Source organism: Ursus maritimus, unplaced genomic scaffold (genome assembly GCF_017311325.1).
Source record: "Ursus maritimus isolate PB19 unplaced genomic scaffold, ASM1731132v1 scaffold_13, whole genome shotgun sequence".
Taxonomy (NCBI): Eukaryota; Metazoa; Chordata; class Mammalia; order Carnivora; family Ursidae; genus Ursus; species Ursus maritimus.
Genome location: NW_024423675.1, coordinates 3,335,574 through 3,354,806, shown reverse-complemented (window position 1 = coordinate 3,354,806; position 19,233 = coordinate 3,335,574). Strand labels below are relative to the sequence as shown.

General features: G+C 37.2%; 2 protein-coding genes across 7 annotated transcripts in view; both read right to left on the bottom strand.

Moving 5' to 3' along the window:
• GJA10 (gap junction protein alpha 10) overlaps positions 1-12,709 on the bottom strand; it is a 36,363-nt gene extending 23,654 nt beyond the window's left edge. For all 6 annotated transcript variants that reach the window (XR_005834294.1, XR_005834293.1, XR_005834295.1 and 3 more), the window contains exon 1: positions 10,296-12,709. The gene's annotated coding sequence lies outside the window, so the exon portion shown is untranslated. The remainder of the gene's footprint in view (positions 1-10,295) is intronic.
• CASP8AP2 (caspase 8 associated protein 2) overlaps positions 10,573-19,233 on the bottom strand; it is a 37,878-nt gene continuing 29,217 nt past the window's right edge. The window contains exons 8-10 of the mRNA XM_008687674.2: positions 15,852-18,978; positions 13,326-13,425; positions 10,573-12,779 (exon numbers count right to left, since the gene is read on the bottom strand). Of these exons, the coding sequence (XP_008685896.2) occupies positions 12,723-12,779; positions 13,326-13,425; positions 15,852-18,978 (3,284 nt within the window). The 3' untranslated portion in view covers positions 10,573-12,722. The remainder of the gene's footprint in view (positions 12,780-13,325; positions 13,426-15,851; positions 18,979-19,233) is intronic.

Below are 19,233 nucleotides of genomic sequence, written 5' to 3'. Positions count from 1 at the left end.
TTGGAAAACAGTATTTGTAAAGATGTCTGTTCTCCCCCAAATTAATTGATCCATAGATTCAATGTGAGATTTTATATCAGAGTAAAATAAGATGCTATAAATGTATATATGTATGTATGCATATGTATATGTGGTATATATGTGTGACTATATGAGCATGGAGGAAAAAAATACAGGGCACACACCAGGAAGTTAATATTGGTTATTGGAGGTTTATAGGAGGTTCTGAGGGTAGAGCGGCAAGGAGAGGCTAAAAAGAAAAAGGAAAAAGAATAAAGACTCTTCTAAGCAAGCATGACAGATTTTTATCCAATGTAAATATTTATGAAAATTTTTACTTGTAAAATATGCATGTATATGTATACATAATTTTTTAAAATAAAATTTAAATAGTAGATACCTCAGAATTCGGGAGGGGTATTAATGAAACTTTTATATTTTACTCTATGTACTTGAGAATTGCTTGAAACTCAAAATTTAGGAATATAGTCGCATGTAGTACTTGCAAATAAAAAAACAGATTTTAAAATTTTGGATTTATGCCTTACTAACAAAGCAATAATTTACTAAGTTCTATCCTCTCAAAGACTTTAGGTCCTTTCTCATTATTCCTTTAAAAATCTCCGGGTATTATTCTTTATTAAAAAGTAATTCCTTTAGCACTTACAAAAAATCTAGACCCTCTCTTTTATATTAAAATCCTGAAATAAGAAAGCTAACTCATTTCATTAACTTATTCTCTACTTGGAAGTCCTAAACCATTTAATGTTTATTGTCACTATCCCTTTAAAGCTTGGTAATTATTACCTTTAAATAGCAAGTAAAGGAAAACTGGGCCAACGAGAAAAACAAATACAATCATGCATATTGGCATGCAAGAGCAAAATCCTCAAATATTCCTATGTTTCCTGTAAGTAACTACTTTTTACCAGTAATGACTACAGGTCCTAGAAATATTCCTGAATTCTATTATCAAATACTAACTTAGCATCTCCCATGTAAAAACTGGAGCTCCTTTCCTGAATTTTATTTCAGATCTAATCTCTCTATCCCCAAAGGGATTTTCTCTAGTTCTCATAAAGAAGTCCACATATTTACCACTTACCTTATGGAAGGTCAAAAAAAAAAGAATTGTAACAATTGGGCTCAAAGAACCTTAAAGTTGGACCATGAGTGGCTAATTAGTGAACAATCGCTGGTGGTTGCAGACATAAAGGCTCTCATCAGCTCTGATTCTGGGGCAGAATCCAGAATGAGCACAGTAATTTTGATCAATAGAGTCTAACCTACTTCTCCCTGGAGGTCAAAATGTCCTTTGGGGCTTTGCAATTCTCTTGTAGTATTTTCTTCTAATTGACACCATACCTGAGCCTCTCCTGGTGTATCTATCATATTTAGAAATGAAAAGTAAAACAAATGAGAATTTTCCTTTTTTATTTATGGATGGTTACAGTGATTTGAGTTTTGAGTGCACTTCTTCCAACTGATTACTCTGGGAATCCATGTCACAGATCAATGGGTCATGTCCAATTTCATTCAGCAGCTGCCTAGGGTGAATCTTGACTTATCAAATGTGAACAAGTAACAATGGAGTGACAAACCCAAAGTGTTCTTGCAAATCATGTTAGGCTGAAAGTTCTCAAAAAGATATCATCAGACCAGAAAGGGGGCTGCACATGTCTGTAAACTAATTGTTCTAGCACTACTCTATTAGGTTAACAGGCAGCTCAGGAATTTTTTTCAGTAGGTAATCTGAAAGCCTTAGAAAGCTATGTCAAATTTTTGTGGAGTAAGTATTTGAATTCCAGAAAGGTCAAATGACTTGCCCAATGCAAACAGAGACTAGGTCTCCCAACTCCCAGTCTTGTAACATCTACATCAGTCACATCTCAAGCAGTCTTACTGCCATCTTAGAGGGGGTAACAGCAAGGGTATCACTGGAACCCAATGATGACTTCAAATCAGGGCTCCTATGCACATTTTTTAAAAGTAGGCTCCACACCCAGCATGGAGCCCAACGTGGGGCTTGAATTCAGGACCCTGAGATCAAGACCATAGCTGAGATCAAGAGTCTGACACTTGGGGCACCTGGGTGCTCAGTCGATTGAGCATTCAATTCTTGATTTCACCTCAGGTCATGAGCTCAGGGTCATGGGCTTGAGCCCTGAAGTCGGTCTCCGCACTCAGCAGAAAGTCTGCTGGGAGATTCGCTTCCTCTTCCTCTTCCTCTCCCCCATGTTTTCTCTCTCAAATAAATAAATCTTTTAAAAAATTGTTTTAAAGTACATAAAACTATTGATAGTTCCTAAGTATCATCTAACTATTCTATTTTCACATATTTAGTTTTAAAGAAAGGATAATAAAAGCTAAACAGGTGAGGTTAAATTTCCACTATCTGGCACACTAGCCTCAAGTACAAATTATCAGAATTAACTAGAACCAAAAACACATCATGTATTATGTGTATTTCTATGGTACTGGGCACACTGTCCCAGAAAGCCCTTGACATATAATTCTAAAATTCACCTGAAGAGTAATGAATGTAATACCTTTAAAGCATTTTGTCAAACATTAAGATCATACATTATGCACAGAATAATTCAGAAGGGTACACAAGAAACTCCTAACATTAGTTGCCTCAAAGGAAGGTAACCGAGTGACTGGAACAGAGGTGGGATGAATCTTGTAGACTGAATCCTCTCAACAGCAAATGAACTGCCTACCTCAAGAAAATAATGTTTAAACTAGGCAGTGAAGTAAAAATAAACACAACCACATGTCAATTAATTTTTTAAAAAAAAATCTGCAGATGAATCAATCTGATCACTTCATTCTTGAAGACTTTTAGCAAGCAGGTAAGTATCCTTAAGGCAGAGGCACAAAGTGGGCAACTTTCCCACCATCTCACAGTAATAATTTGAAATGTCCTGATGAGGTGAGTAATACTGCACTGCGCTGCTGCTGGGGAAGTGGAGCTCTACGTGCTGCCTCATCCCCAACCAGCCCTAAGGCTCAGCAGGAATTAGCATATGAAAGGATGAGAACCACTTCCATTGAGAACAAGTCACTTTTTTTTTTTTTTTCCAAGTTCCTACTTTCTCTCTCTCACCAAGTTATGTCGAATCTATGAAGTCCCTGGCAGGCCCAAGACACACTCGGAGAAACAGAAGGGAACAGAAAGTTTAGAGAGAACAAATGTCTCAGGATGGAGGAAAATGCACACGAAGTGAGAGCTAGTTACTGCCTCTGTGATAGTCAATGGTACCAACGCTTACCGTGTCACCTCATTTACGGCCGCAACATCTCCCCTAGGGGCAGGAGGGGTTGTTGGTTTTCTGCAACCAGCTGTAAAACATTAGGACTGGGAAAGCTGACATAATACCAATGAAGAGAAAGTACGAGTAATATAGGGTAGCAGCAGAAGAGAAAAGCTCATTTGCATCAAGTCCCTCGTCCGCTAATGAGATTCAGAGGGACCTACCATGAGAAAGTAAGAGATTGCCAGGAGAAAATGTGAGAAATGATAGAAACTGGGTTAACCTATCAGGTTCCTAGCAAAGAATTTGGTGTTCTCCAGATAAAAGGTATTACCATGCCAAAAAATAACCACTCCAACTATAGAAAAACAGAACTGCAAAATAAAAGGTCAAGATGCTTGACTTTCAAAACACTGTAAAAGCAGAATCTAAAGTCAATTGTTAGGAATTCCAATTTAGAAAATGGTTAAAAGAGGCGCTCTGGCTGAAGCCAGCCGGGACGGAGAGCCCAAGACTTACCCACTGCACATCCCTACTTCCCCCAATTCGAAGGCTTGCCTGAGGAGTTCATTTTGAAATCTTGGTTTAAAAATAATCCCTCCATTTCCATAAGGAAAAGAAAATCCAAAGATTGTGAATTTCCCAAATATACAACAGGATAACATTTATTTTTTTAAAAGATTTTATTTATTTGAGAGAGAGACAGAGCAGGCGCACAAGACAGAGTGGAGGAGGGGCAGAGGGAGAGGGAAAGAATCTCTAGCAGGCTCCACTCTCAGCACAGAAACCTACACAGTGCTAGATCTGATGACCCTGAGATCACTACCTGAGTCAAAATCAAGAGTCAGAGGCTTAACCAATTAAGCCACAGGCGCTCCAGGAAAACTTTTAAAGTAGCAACTCCAAACTAAAGTTTAATGGGTGACCCGTTAATATTCTTCCTTCTTAACAGAGTTTTATATTTTCTTAGCACATACACTTTGCTTCAGCGAAGAAGTGAATTCGACAAATGAGGATGCCTCAAACATCTTTTGTATTTTAATCCTACGTGCGTCAAAAAAAATGTCTGACTTCAATTATCAGGGCATTTCTGGGAAGATGAAGTCATTCATTTCATAAATTAGCTCTTAAAATCTTGCCAGTAAGGATTTTAAAGTTTTTTAATAATATTCATCTTCAAATTCTATTACCATTTACTTTCTCGGTGCTTTTTAAAAGGTAGTTCTAAGGAGCATGAAATTAGATCCCACCTCCCATTTGCAAAAACAGTCTATTACAAAAAACAACAACAACAACAACAAAAAAAACACCATTCTATGACAATGTCAACCTCAAATTAATGCATGTATGAGATGCAGAGTTAACTATCTCATTTAGGAGACACCAGTGCTTAATGAACATAGTGCTTTTGTTTCGCCACCTTCAGCCAGTTGCCTCTCCCAGGATGTGTGCTCATGAACCTAATTTAATCTACGACTTTCGTTCTCAATTATATACCCTTACAAATTTACTTTACAGGTATGCTTGCACATGTATGAAATGATGTGTACAAAGTGATTCGTTACAGAACTGTTTGCACTTGCAGAAGACAGGAAATGCCAGCATGTCCATCAACAGAGAACTGGTTAAATAACTATGATAAATTTACACAATGGTAAATTTCCAGCTATACAAAAGAATAAGAAAATGTACGGATATGGAACATTCTCCAGCATACGTTATGAAATGAAAATAACAAGGAACATAACTCTAAAACGTGTGTTATCTTTTTGTAAGAAAAGGGAAAAAATAAGAAATGGAAATGCATAAGGTAGTAGTAAAAATATACACAAGAGATTAATATGAGAGTTCCCTAATAGGGTGGACAAAGAAAAAGACAGGAACAAGACTCAGAGTGATACATTCGATATCTTCTTGATTTTTAAACCAAACAAATGTATTACCTGCACAAAAATTTCTATTAAATTTAAAAGTAATTTACCCACAAAAAGCTGAACTTATGCCTTCCTCAACTCTTCTCTGCCCTGGCGTCCGTCAAGTACCTCAGATCATACAGAACTTCCTCTACGTTGCCCCAATTTGTTGCTTATAATAACACTAGTATACCACTTCTCACAGTTACCTGGGTGTTTATCTTCCCAAAAAGCTGATCCTTCAGAAGAATGATTCATCTTTTTATCACCAGCTCCTCTCACAATGTCAGGACTTAGGCACCTCAATATATATTTAATTTTTAAAACATACCTCCAGTGCACTGAATCACTCAATCATAATCCTTGGATCATGACACACTGCTATTATTCTTCTATGCGTGGCTCTTTTTAAAAACTTTTTAAAAATTTTTTTAAAGATTTTATTTATTTATTTGAGAAAGAGAGACAGAGACAGAGAAAGAGGGAACACAACCAGGGGAAGTGGGAGAGGGAGAAGCAGGCTCCCCGTGGAGCAGGGAGCCCGATATGGGGCTCGATCCCAGGACCCTGGGATCATGACCTGAGCCGAAGGCAGATGCTTAACAACTGAGCCACCCAGGGGCCCCTATTTTTTAATAATATAGTGAACATCCATGAACCCACACCACACTGAGAAATAGAACACTGACACCAAGTTGTTTTTCTAGATGCTTCTTTCCTAATCCTTCCTTCGCCTTCCTGAATCTAGATGTAGAGCTTATATCCTCCACAAAAATTAACTCAAAATGGATCATAGACAATACACTTGTCTGAAGGCTACATCAATTTTCCTGTCCTCTGCCATCATCTAGGCCACAGAAGTCTAGACAGTCTTGACATCCCCCAGAACATCATACTGGGCCACAACATAATGCTGATTGATCAGATGAGAACGAGGTAGCAAGTATGGTAGATACTTTTGTAGTAAGACAGGCAAGCCACAACCACAGGATATAAACCCCCACCAAAACGAAGGGTACCACCTCAGGGAAGTTTCTGAAGGTCCATCCCTTGCAAAGTGAGAAGAGATACTGCTGTCCTTCGCATTAAAATTACTGATAAAACAAAACAAAACCCACAATGCCTGATAAGCCTTCATGAATTCCAGAGGACATTTGATGTGCTACACTGGCCAACTGAACGGTCAACCTGTAAGGCTGTCAGTCTTCACTAGGGAACACAGAAAAGGCTCTGCAGCAAGCTTAGGCTGTAGTAGAAAAACAGGGCAAGATCCCAGCAAATCAGATGATACGCAAAGAGACTATAGCTAATAAATACGTTGCATGAAGTCTCTGGTAAGCCTCAAAAAAAGAATCAGCGTGCATACTTCCAGTGGTTTCCAGGTGTTTCTACATTACATGCTAGCACGAGCCAGAAGTCGACTGCTGCAATATTCCAACTCCAATCAGGACAGAATGAAAAAGGGAAATTTTCCCCAAGGATGGGTTTGGGACAGGGCATAGAACTTTTAACAATACATATATAGTTGTCTCCTTCACTTAGAGAGAGGGCCAAAAGTAGAATCTATTCAAGGACAGTGGCTAACGGCTTGACTGGATGGTTAAAGACTTGGAGAGAACATAACTGGATATATGACCAAGTCGAGGGAAGCTGCAACGTGAATGGACTCCTAACACTGTACACAAAGAGTGAAGACTGTATCCCATGTGAATATTCACAAAAGGCATCTACTTGTAGAAGAGAATCTCAACAATGAGACGGACAAGATAACACATTCTGGAAATGAGTCTCTTTCCCTTACAAACCCAGTGCTTACTTTCATGTAAAAATGGCCATATGGCAAGAAAGAAAGCTTTGTATGGGCTCAACAACATGGATTTCTCCTCACCACAGCTGTTTTGGGTCCCTCCATTGTGTAAGGCTTAACCTACCAAACACAAAGTCAAAGTTGAGTCCAGTATGGACTAGCCAACTACTTAGTAGCAGGTGTATTACACCAGACTGACTCTACTCATGAAGGGAGAGGCAATCATAACCTTGGAATGGCATTATGGAATATCTGCTCGTCATCATTGCATTCCACACACTTTCTGTTCAAGAAACTCATTTCACAGCAAAATAGGTTCGGCAAATGGGCTTATGCCCATGTCTTTCACAATATCATCATGTATCTCTCAGAGAAAACAGAAAAAAGAACACTTTCTAACACATTTTATGAAGCCAGCATAATAATCTGAATACTAAAACCTGACAAGACATTAAGGAAAAAAAATGTTTAGCTCAATCTCACTCCCCCCACAAAAAATAACAGAAAATCCTAAACAAAACATTAGCAAACCAAACCTAATATTATATAAAGAGGATCTAATATATCAAAGTTAGGTTTATTCTGAGATTACAAGGTCTGTTTAATATTTAAAAATGTAATTCACATTTACAAAATAAAAGAACATTTTAATAAAAATAAACATCCATTCATGATTTAAAAAAAAAAAACTCTTAGGAATGGAAGGAAACTCCCTTAATCTGTAGAGTATCTTTTTTTTTTTAATTTACAGGAAGCCTCATATTGATAAAATATTATAAGTTCCACTATGAGATCAGGAATAAGAAAAGAATAAACTGATTCTAACACATATGTGGAAATGTGAAGAGCCAAATATATCCATTACAATGGTGAGGAAAGAAAACAAAGTGACAGAATTTGTCTACTGAATATCAAAACTTACTAGAAAGTAATTAAGAGAGCAATAATAAGGGTGCAAGAGTAGACAAACAGACCAATAAACAGAAGAGAAATTCCAGAAAGAAATTCATGCATATATGGGAACTTGATTTGTCGCGAAGGTGGCAATGAAGAGCGGTGAGGTATAGACAGTCTTTACAACAAATGAGACTTAGTCAATTGGATGTTTTTTAAAAACAGAAATTAAAATTACCCCCTACCTCACACCCTACAAAAAAATCGATTCCCAGTAAACTGTAGATGTAAATGTGAGGTAAACCAATAAGTTTTTGACATTAACATAAGAAAATATCTTCATCATCTTAGAGTTGATAAAGATACCTTCAACAGGTACTACTATAAATTAAAGGAATGATAAATTAAATCCTCATTAAAATTAAGAATATCTGCTCATCAAAAAATATGTGAACCAATGAAAGGCAAACCAAAGTGGGAGAGGGGATTTCCACATACAGAATAAAGGGATCATATCCAGAATATAAAAATAATTCCTACAAATTTTAATAAGATAGGTAGATCAGAGACTTGAACAGGGACTTTACCCAAAAAAAAAGGATATTCAAATGGCCAACATTCAGGAGATATCACTCCACCAAAATGACTAAGATGAAAGACTTACCATACTGAGTGGGAGAGGGCATGTGAAGAAACTGAACTCACACTACTGAGGAAGTGTAAATTGATAAACACACTTAGGAAAACTGCTGGGCAGTGTTTACTAAAGCTTCACATCTGCATACCACTAACAGGTATGTATCCAACACAAATGTATCCATATGTGCAGCAAAAAGCATGTACAAGAATGTTCAGACCAGCTATACTGAAATAACCCCAAACTGGAAACAACCTAAATGGAAGATCCTCACAAACCTGAGGGAGCAAAAGTCAAATAAGGGTATGTATGATGTATGATTCCATCCGACAGTTCAGAAACAGGTAAAACCACCCTACGGTAATGTCAGCAATAGCGCTGATCTCCAGGAAGAGGAAGGATTATAACTAGGAATACCGGGTGGGGCTCTCTGGGGGAGCTGACAAAATTCTAATTCTTGATCTGGATGACATTATACAAGTGTTCACTTTGAAGAACTTACCAAGCTCCTTCTTTTCTCAGTGACAGACTTTGATTTTTAAAGTTCAACATTTTTAAATTTATACCTTCATCCTTACAAGGCAAGAACTCTACATTCTCATGGTCCCTTGATCTCCATGGTGTTGGTATGGCCTAAAATTAATTCTGGATTATGGACATACTTCCTTTTTCTCTTTCTTGTCTTAGTCACACTTTGCCAAGGTATCTAACCACTCTTACTGCCTAGCTCTTGTACTATCTCCTGGGCTTATTTTTTGCTATTTTCTCCAAAAATGTTTACAATGTGGACTTTTGAATGGTAAATCTTAAATGTTTTTATTAAGCCCTCACATTTGAATAACCTAAATAGATGTAAAACTTTAGGTCCTATACTTTAAAAGGTTTTCTTATAGCCAGTATTGCTCTTGAAAAGCCTGAGTACAAGAAAAACTTTTATTTATTTTTTACATGAAAAACTTTTAGATTTTTCTCATCTGTAATACTCTTAAATTTCAGTATGTGTCTAGATGTGGGTACTTTCTTCTTCTTTGGTACTTTACGGCCCTTTTAATCTTCAAATTTTTTATCTTGGACCCTTCTTGTTATTTGAATGTTGGCCCATTAACTTCTATCCTTCATCTCACTTAAATCTGCATCCATGTTTTCTTTTTTCTTCTTTTTCTTCTTCTTTTTTTATTGCTTCTTTCTGGGAGAGTTTCTCAATTTTCCAACTCACTAATTTATTCTTCAGCTGTATCCATTTTTTTACTCCATTTATGTTATTTTAAATACTATGGTTTTTACATTTCTACTTGGGTCATTATTTCTTATTCTTATATTGCTACAATCTTCCCTTTATTTCTTTTAATGTTTATGAGCTTAATTTTAGATTTTAATGGTCTTATGTAATGGAGTTTTCTTTTGAACCAGTGGCATCTCTTAGTTATCACTTTACTTTGGGCTGTGAACTCACTTACCTAGTAGTGTGGGCTCTTTTGAGTGATAGTATGCTCTGGGGAAAGGCTGAGGGCCAGCCCTCTGGGCTATGTTGGGCGTTCAAAGAGAGGCAAGAAGAGAAAGCCCTATGGTGGATAGCCCCAACACTACAAAAACTGAGTGTAAATTATTTCAGTTTTTGATCTACCATGTAACCCTTCAGATCAGAGCGCCCTCTTCAGACACCATGGGAGAAATGGCAATTTCCTAAGGCACTTCCTAGAGTCTAGGGCCCACATTGCAACCCACCAGTCGTATGAGTCTGGAGGGGGAGGAGTGAACAAATAATGCATGAGCTAGTCAATCCTTACCTGTTTTCCCCAAATCTTCACCCAAAAGGGCTTTTGTGCTGCCCAGATTTTATCTGAGGATACCTGCAGCAGAAGTCTGGTTCACAGTACTAGTACCTGCTGTGAGAAAGCAGGCAAAGGCAACTGGTTTTCTCTAATGAATCTACTCAGACATTCAGCCAGCCACACCCCCACCAAGAACCACTTCAAAAACGGCTCCCATGTCCCCTGGGAGTTTTACTCTTTTTTTTCTTTTAATCATTATCTAAACACACTGAAAGAAACATTCTAATCAAAATATAACAGAATTTACATGGCTTTATTTATACATTACTGGTATTGAAAGCAAACTTTATACAAAAAGTTTTATACATATAAAAAAAATTCTTGGCTGGGCGAAGCCATTTATGTGTGTATACACACAAACACACACACACACACACATACACACGCACAAAGTATTTTACATCATTGTAATTATACATATTTACAAATACACTATTTAAATTATTTTACAATTTACCGAAATGAGAGGCAATTAGAAAAGCAAATAAAAATGGATGAAAACAAACTAAATAATTATTTAAAATGCTACAAAATTATTTTGAAAAATCTAGAAAAGAAAGCCGTTTCTTCGAAATATCAAAACTAAGGTTTCAATGCCATTTTGTTGTTGCTTTTATCTTAATAACAAGTTCTGTTTAAAAATAAATATCTTGACCAGTAACAAGTGAGCAAATCAGACTGATGACTGGTACAATCTTAACATGCTGACTTGAGATTAAAGAGTCAGCGAGTTAATAGCAAATGATCAAATATTCCATAAAACTGCCCTCTACTTCCCCATTTAAAACATGAGGAATTCCAAGCTTCTGTGTAGTATGCAATATCAACTAAGACTCCAAGGAGTTCAGCAATTTATCTGTAATGTAAGAAAATGCTAAAGTTATGATTCTATTTTTCTGATATGACCCTTTTTATAAGGTGTTGTTCTTTGAATGAGTTCACTCAGATATCAGTCTTAAAGAACTAGGTTTTTACAGAATCAGTTTGGTAACTTTACTGCTATATTCTGATTTTGACAAGAATTTAATGAGACCGTAGTACTTGGGATGGAAAAAAATTAGTTAAGAGACAGCTAGAAATAAAATAACCTACTGTTTTTGCTGTCATGCAAGCAAATAAAATTTCAAGTATCAAAGCCATTAAGATTTTAGATTTGTAATGGAACTAATAAGCATAACTTCCAGACACAAGTTACTTCTTTCATGAATGTATATGATCTTTACAAGAGAATGGAAGTCACATTTTAAAATAACATTCAGGTAAAACAAAAACTCAGCTGAAGTTCATAAAGGCAGTGAAAATTTTAAAACAGTAAATCTGAAGAATAATCAGGCCATTTCAAAAAAGGTCTTAAAGAATAAGCTTTTTCCATTTAAATTCTCCATTATTCAACCTTACATTCTGAATTATGTAAATAGGACTTTAACTTCACAGTAAACGGCTAAATATCTTAAGATCTCATTAGCAAATGAGCTGCTTAGAGAGGAAACTGAAATTAACAGATTATCTCAAGATAGTAATTTACACTGGGTCCAGAATTAGACGCTTCACACTAAAACCTATGTCCAAATACAGTTTCTATTCAGATTTAATTTGAACTGAATTTAATTTGAAATTAATTTAAAATTAGTGTTCTGCATTCAAACAATTATGATTACAAATAAATTGAAAAACAGTGATAGGTTATGTATCTTTATAATTCTCCTTATGTGAAAGTCCAAAATATCTAAGCAATTGGTTCAGGTCTTACAGAAAAAAACTCTGCTGATAATTATTGCCTTAATAAACCTGTATAGGAATAGCTTAAATAAACTGAGGAAACATGCTTGTGAACATTATTAATTTAAATTAACATAGTAAATCATGCCATCTATTCAGATGACAGATTTCATGTTTATGAATGATGTACGTTCTATATTTTAGAAGTATTTAGTACCCTAATTAAAATTTGAAAAATATTAAATTACAAAGACTACAGATTTCATTGCCTGTGAAATATATGCTATTCCAGAATGTTTTATTTTTCTTCATCTATAAAAGATTTTTTACTAATCATCAAATGCATTTCCCCTCCACCTTAGACGCCTCGGCAATCAGAAGGCTGAGGAGAAATGTAATATGGTATGTCAATTATACTTAAAAAGAGAGGAGAGATGCCATGCTGATCTGAACTGCAGCAGGCTTCACTCTGAGCATGTCCCTGTGGATGAGGTGACCTTAGAATCCTGCATGAGCAGTCATCCTCCAACCTGTGACTGAAGCAGGAACTCAACTGGATGTCTCTCACCCACTACTCATATCTTCAATGACTAACAGGCCATTAACTGCACAGTAACAGTGTCAAACATTTACTTTACTAGTCTCCTGTGGCAGAACCATTAACTACCTGCATTTTGACTTTTCAAAGAGCTTCATTAGCTGCTGGAATCTTTCTGAGACCTGAAAAATTTTAAATGAGTGTTAATTACAAATAGCTCAATAATATTTTTTTATCTGTGATGAATATTTTCATAAAAACAGCTAAAGACAGAGAAAGTTGCCCTCAATAATAAAGACATGAAGAAACGTTTGGAAAAACGAAGTATCTTCATACTAAAGGTGATTATGAGTTTAATGTTTTAATACTAAACTTTAAGCAAACATCATTACAAAACAGCGTGAGATCAAAGAGGTAAGACAATATGAAAAAAATTAGGATTATTCCAAACTTCCACCATCACCAAGTTTTTATTTATTTTTTATTTCCTTAAGTAATCTCTATGCTCAAAGCAAGGCTCAAACTCACAACCCTGAGATTAAGAGTCATAGGCTCTACTGACTGAGCCAGCCAGGTGCCCCTTACTAAGTTTTTATGAGTCCTATGTAAAGAGCCATACTGTTAAAGAAGTTAGCTAATAAATAACTACGTATTTTAAACATCATAAAAATTAAATTTATAGTAGCAACACTTGTAAAACTATAGAGATGTAAAAATTGGGTAGTTACCTGATACGGATTTTTATTCAACTTTGCAGCTAAATAAGAAAAAGTTTTCAATGATGGCCCTCTTCTTTGACACTCCAATAAAATTTCCCGGTCATCATTTCTGAAGAGAGAAAAATGTTATTTAGCCTTTGTACATTAGAGCCAAAAGGTAATAAAAATTCCATTACCTTAATGTCTACCAATAGGAGGTGACATTTTTGTTAAAACCCACAGAAAAAAGAAAAAAATGTACATACCAAAATATGGACAATGATTATCTCTGAGAAATATTATAGATGATTTTAATCTTTGAGCACACAGGTGTTTCCCAAAATTTTCTACAACAAACTAATTCATTCTTCTAATGCCAAATTAAAGATTTTTTTAAAATTCTACATTTAATTGTAGAGTACTTTTAAAATCAGGGCCCAAACATGATCATAGTCATTTTTCTTTTTAAGATTTTTTAAAAATTTATTTATTTGTCAGAGAGAGAAAGAGAGAGCACAAGTAGGGGGAGCAGCAGGCAGAGGGAGAAGCAGGCTCCCCAATGAGCAAGGAGCCCAATGTGGGACTCGATCCCAGGACTTTGGGATCATGACCCAAGCTGAAGGCAGACGCTTAACCAACTGAGCCACTCAGGCGTCCCACATGATCACAGTCTTAATAAGCAGAAGAACCAAAAGTAAAATGGAATCCAGATCTTCTCATTTCCAAACCTGTTTTTCTACATGGTCTAAACCAGTGTATGTTCTTATACTCTCTGAGATTCTATTCTGCCACCTGTAAATTACCTGGAATGAAGGCATGGAAGACTGTGGTATTAAACAAAACTGGTCACCAGGACGTTGCTACAGAGATCCCCCAGACCTTTGAGCACATCCGGGGCCCGAGGTTAGGAGCAAAAGCAAAGGGACAGTTTCTGGAGACTTAGCTCAAGGTGACAAGGGAGAGAGGATGTAGGGCCCTTAACAGTCTAGCAAGCCAGGCACTCCGGGTGTTCCCAACACCAGCTGTTCCCCAAATGTGCATGTCCCCAAGCTGCACTTTAGAGGCTGCTAGTGTTCTGTGGTAGCTAGTGCTTTTGGTTAAAATAAACAAATCTCTTTTTTAAAAAATTAAATAAAATACAATAAAATTAAACTAAATAGGATAAAATTTAAAAAATAAAATAATAAAACTGGTCACCAATTTCAATATGACTGAGCTTCTGTCATTATGCACGCTAGTTAAGTCTGGGGAGCAATGAACCTCTAGTAGAAAGGTTCATAACTGCAGTTACATTTATGTCTGAAATGGGGTCTTTTTTTTTTTTTTAAGATTTTATTTATTTATTTGACACAGAGACAGCGAGTGAGAGAGGGAACACAGGCAAGGGGAGTGGGGGAGGAAGAAGCAGTCTCCCAGTGGAGGAGCCCGATGTGGGGCTCAATCCCAGGACCCCAGGATCACGCCCTGAGACGAAGGCAGACGCTTAACGACTGAGCCACCCAGGTGACCCTGAAATGGGGTCTTTAAATCTGCATTTCTTAAAAAGTTCACATAAAAATCAGAAGTGCAACCTATTGATGAAACTTTTTTCAAACTCCTAGTTTAGGGGAAAACACAAATTACAAATCCTCACACTTTCTGCCCAGTTTCACCACTTGTCATTCTTCCTTTCTAAAATGTGGTTATCGGTGGGCACCTGGGTGGCTCAGTCAGCTAAGCATCTGACTGTGGCTCAGGTCATGATCCCAGGGTCCTGGGATGGAGCCTTCCATCAGGCTCCTTGCTCAGCAGGAAAGCCTGCTTCTCCCTCTCCTTCTACCTGCCACTCCCCCTGCTTGTGCTCTATCAAATAAGTAAATAAATTCTTTCTAAAAATAAAAAGAAATAAAATGTGGTTATGCTGGGGCACCTGGGTGGTTCAGTGTTTTGAGCATCCGGCTCGATTTAGGCTCTGGTCATAGTCTTGGGGTCGTCAGATCGAGCCCAGCATTAGGCTCGGTGCTCAGTGCAGAGTCTGCTTGTCCTTCCCTCTGCCCATCCCCATACTCACACTTGCTCTCTCTCTTTCAAATAAATACAGAAAATCTTTTTTAAAAAATTAAATAAAATGTGGTTATTCCAGCTCCTTACAAATCAAAGAATTTTTAATTGAAAAACTAAAGTTAAAACAAAACAAAACAAAACAGGGCGCCCGGGTGGCTCAGTCGAGAGAGATCAAGTCACTCTTGATCTCAGCTCAGGTCTTGATCTCATGGTTGTGAGTTTGAGCCCCGCATTGAGCTCCAACTGGGTGTGGAGCCTACTTTAAAAAAAAAAAAAAAAAAAAAAAAAGTGAAAACTTATGTCCATGGTGCTAATGCACACACCTGGTTAAGAGCCACTGCTCTACATCATTCCATACTACAGCTAGACTGTACTCTAGAATGTACTTCTACCAACTTTGGCCACTTTTGAAGTGATTACTTGTCATATTTTAGGATGGGATAAAACTACAATGACATGATAGAACAGATGTCTGGCCTGCCAAAATTTCCTGGTGATTTACAAGATCCTTACCTTGTCCATAAAACTATAATTTCTCCCTTCTTTTTAATAACATTCCTTGCAGAAAGGCTTATAGGAGAAGTAGCAGATGTTGCTGATGGATCCTTAATCCCTGGGCTTGATGATGAGGGGTCTTTGGTCACTGCAGGGTCCTTTTTCTTACTGGCTTTCTTTTGGTAAGCTTCGCCATTCTCACCAGAATCTTGGGTAATTTTCTTGGCCTTTTCCCTACTGCTTAAGTCTGTTTCCTTTCTCTGTTTTTTATGAGAATGATTTACATCAGAAAGGTTTTTTCTCTTTTTAGGAGCATTATCCAAAGCCCCAGGCAACACTGAACCATCAGAATTTGATGCCGGCTCTGACTTTAAATCATCCTTTTTTACTTCGCGTGAACCGAGAGGTTCCGAGGTCAAATCGATATAGGTTTCCTCAACAATGCATTCCAAAGGCCTGTCTGCCACCTGCACCTTTTCTTCCTTACAGTTATCTTCATCTACGCATATCACCTGACACTCCAAGCGTTCAACAGCTAAAGCAGGACAGTTCCCTTCATTTTTACTCTCACTTGAAACATCTTGTGTCAAATCAATAAAATCATCTACAGTATCAGGCTGCATATTATCTAATATTTGAGCACTCTGATCCAAACTGCCTTCGGAGCATCCCAACTGATCAATATTTAAAACTGTTACTTCTATGAATTCCCCCAAGTTTTTGGTCTCAGTGACTGGATCTTTTGTGAGGTCTATGTATGTGTCTGGAAGATGATCCTCGACAGAATGTGAAATTTCCTCCATTGGAGGCAACTCTTCAATGCTTTCAGATACTTTTGGTTCCCATACTGGATGCAACTTGAAACATTCATCAGTCACTTCATTACTATGACCCACTTTACCTGAAGCATCTTTAAGAAATTCATATATATCGGGAACCTGTGTTTGTATCAAACAGTCCTGTTCTTCATGAGCTGATTTACTGGTATCAACATTGTTGTTGGAATTTAATTCCTCCACAGATTTGAAAACTCCATTCTGGCATGAAACATATTCTTTCTCTGCTGCTTTATCAGCTTCCTTTTCCACTCCAGGCAAAGATGCCAATGACTCATCAGCCACCGTGTTCTGTTTAAGACTAGGGGAGGTAGACGGTGCTGCACGCCGTATTTTCACAATGAAATGATCATTGGACTTTTCCATTATGACAGCATGCATGGGTAGGTTGGGGTGGTACTGAAAGCCTGGAGCAACAGACCGACTTGTCCATGATGAAGAACAACTTGATTTGCTGCTTGAATTATCAGACTCCAGAGCTAAATGAATATCTTGTTCAGATGCGTCCTCTTCCTCAAGCAAGGCATCCTCACTAAAGTGGGCACTAATAACTTCTTCAGGAGTTGAACTAGACAAAACTTCAGGCTTTAGGAAACTGAGATGACCGTCTGACTTCAGAGGTGATGGCACTGTTAGAGAGACTGCTAGATCTTCCAGAAGTATGGAGGAAATGCAGGGCTTGCTCTTTTCTGAACTACATACATTATCTTTACTCAAAGCTATATTAGTGGACACTTCAAACATACAACTTTCATCCAACACATCAGGATGAACTGGCAACGAAAGCCCTGAAGTCAGAGAAGGACCTTTCTCAGATGATAATAATGACCAGTTATCATCACTAATCATTTTAGGACAAGGAGAAACCACCCCTGAAACTAGCTCGTCGGTTGTACAAGCTGGTATAGATTCACACTTCAGACTCTCCAGCAGCTGTTTTTCTGGGGTCTTTAACTCCCACTCACTTTTTTCATTACAATTAACGCTGTTATCCAAAAGATCAGAACCCTGTAACAAACTTTTAAATATTTCACCCATCTGGGCATCACTCACTAAATTGAAAGTAAGGCTGGAGGCTTGCTGTTCAGTAAGAATCTCGAAACTGCGTTCTGGCTTCAAAGTTGCATGCTGGGATCTTTGGGCCTCCTCCAATGCGCTGCCTTCAATTGTCCCTGGCTTTGGGCTGCTGGGACGGTTTGGCTCCAAGGAGCATTCTTCAGACTGAGAGTTCTTAATATTATCAAAGCAAGTGTTACAACTTTTTTTAATGTCACGCTTTACTGTGTTAATATTGAAATTATTTTGGTCTTGTTTTTCCTCAGATTTTTTACATCCTAGTAAAGACTTACAATTAACAGAATCTTCTGATTTGGGGGATTTCTCTTTCAGCATTTCTTTGCTGGAGCAGTCCACACTCCCCTTCTGACCATTTGAATATTGTACTTTCTCTTTATTTATCTTTTCACGTTTTCCTTCATCACTGTCACTGCCAAAGTTTATGGAATCACAAAACTTTACTAAGATTTTCTTAAGCTTTGCAAACAAATAATCCAGCTGTTCATCTACAAATTTCCACAGTTTTTTTTTCATATCCGGTAGCTGTTGTTCAAATAAACGATCCACAATGCCGTTCTTCTTAACTTGCTTAAGCTTGGATTCTATAACGTCACAGAGATTACTCTGTAGAGTAGTCACTGACTTTGAGATTTTGGATAAATCAAGATGTTTAATTAGTGATGTAAAACTCAAAACTGCTGACTCGATAATTCTATGAAATTGTATTATTGAAAATTTTACCTTAAATTTCATATAGTTTTTCCTTACGTGTTTTCTTATCATTCGTAACATGTGCATAATCTCTCGTACAGAGGAGGGTGCAGCAATAATCGGAACTATTTTTTCCAGGCTGGAGGTACTCATTGTCTTGTCTTTCTTCTCTGTTTTTGAAGATCTGCTAGATTCACTTCGTCTTTTATTCCATTTGCTTTTGGTCTGATGGATTTTTATAGAAGATGTTTTTCTACTGTCTTTACCCAGATGCATAGTACTTTTCCTACTTCCTGGGCTGGTTTTTGTGTTCTGCACTTCAGTAGAAGTTCTAGGTGTAGCATTTTTTTCAAAACTTTTTTGTGGTTTAGATTTTTCACTGTCGCTTATAATTTCTCCTTCTTCTAATTCATCTAAAGATGAATTTTTATGAGAGTCTGCATCTGCAAATTTGTCGGGTTTGCAAGTTGGCTTTTGATTTTCCTTATTGAGATCAGACTTGCTCTTCGAGGTAGACTGAGCTGAATTTGGTGGAAATATATCTGTGGAAGAGAAAAGTATATTATAGTCACATGACTAGAGTCTAATCATTTGAGATTTCCATATAAAACGTAACAAAAACTTAAATACTGAGGCAATTCATTTTTTTTTAAAGTAGGCTCCATGCTTAGTGTGGAGCCCAATGCGGGGCTTGAACTCACAACGCTGAGATCAAGACCTGAGCTGAGATCAACAGTCAGATGCTTAACCAACTGAGCCACCCAGGCACCCCCAATTCATTATTTTAATAGCTTTTT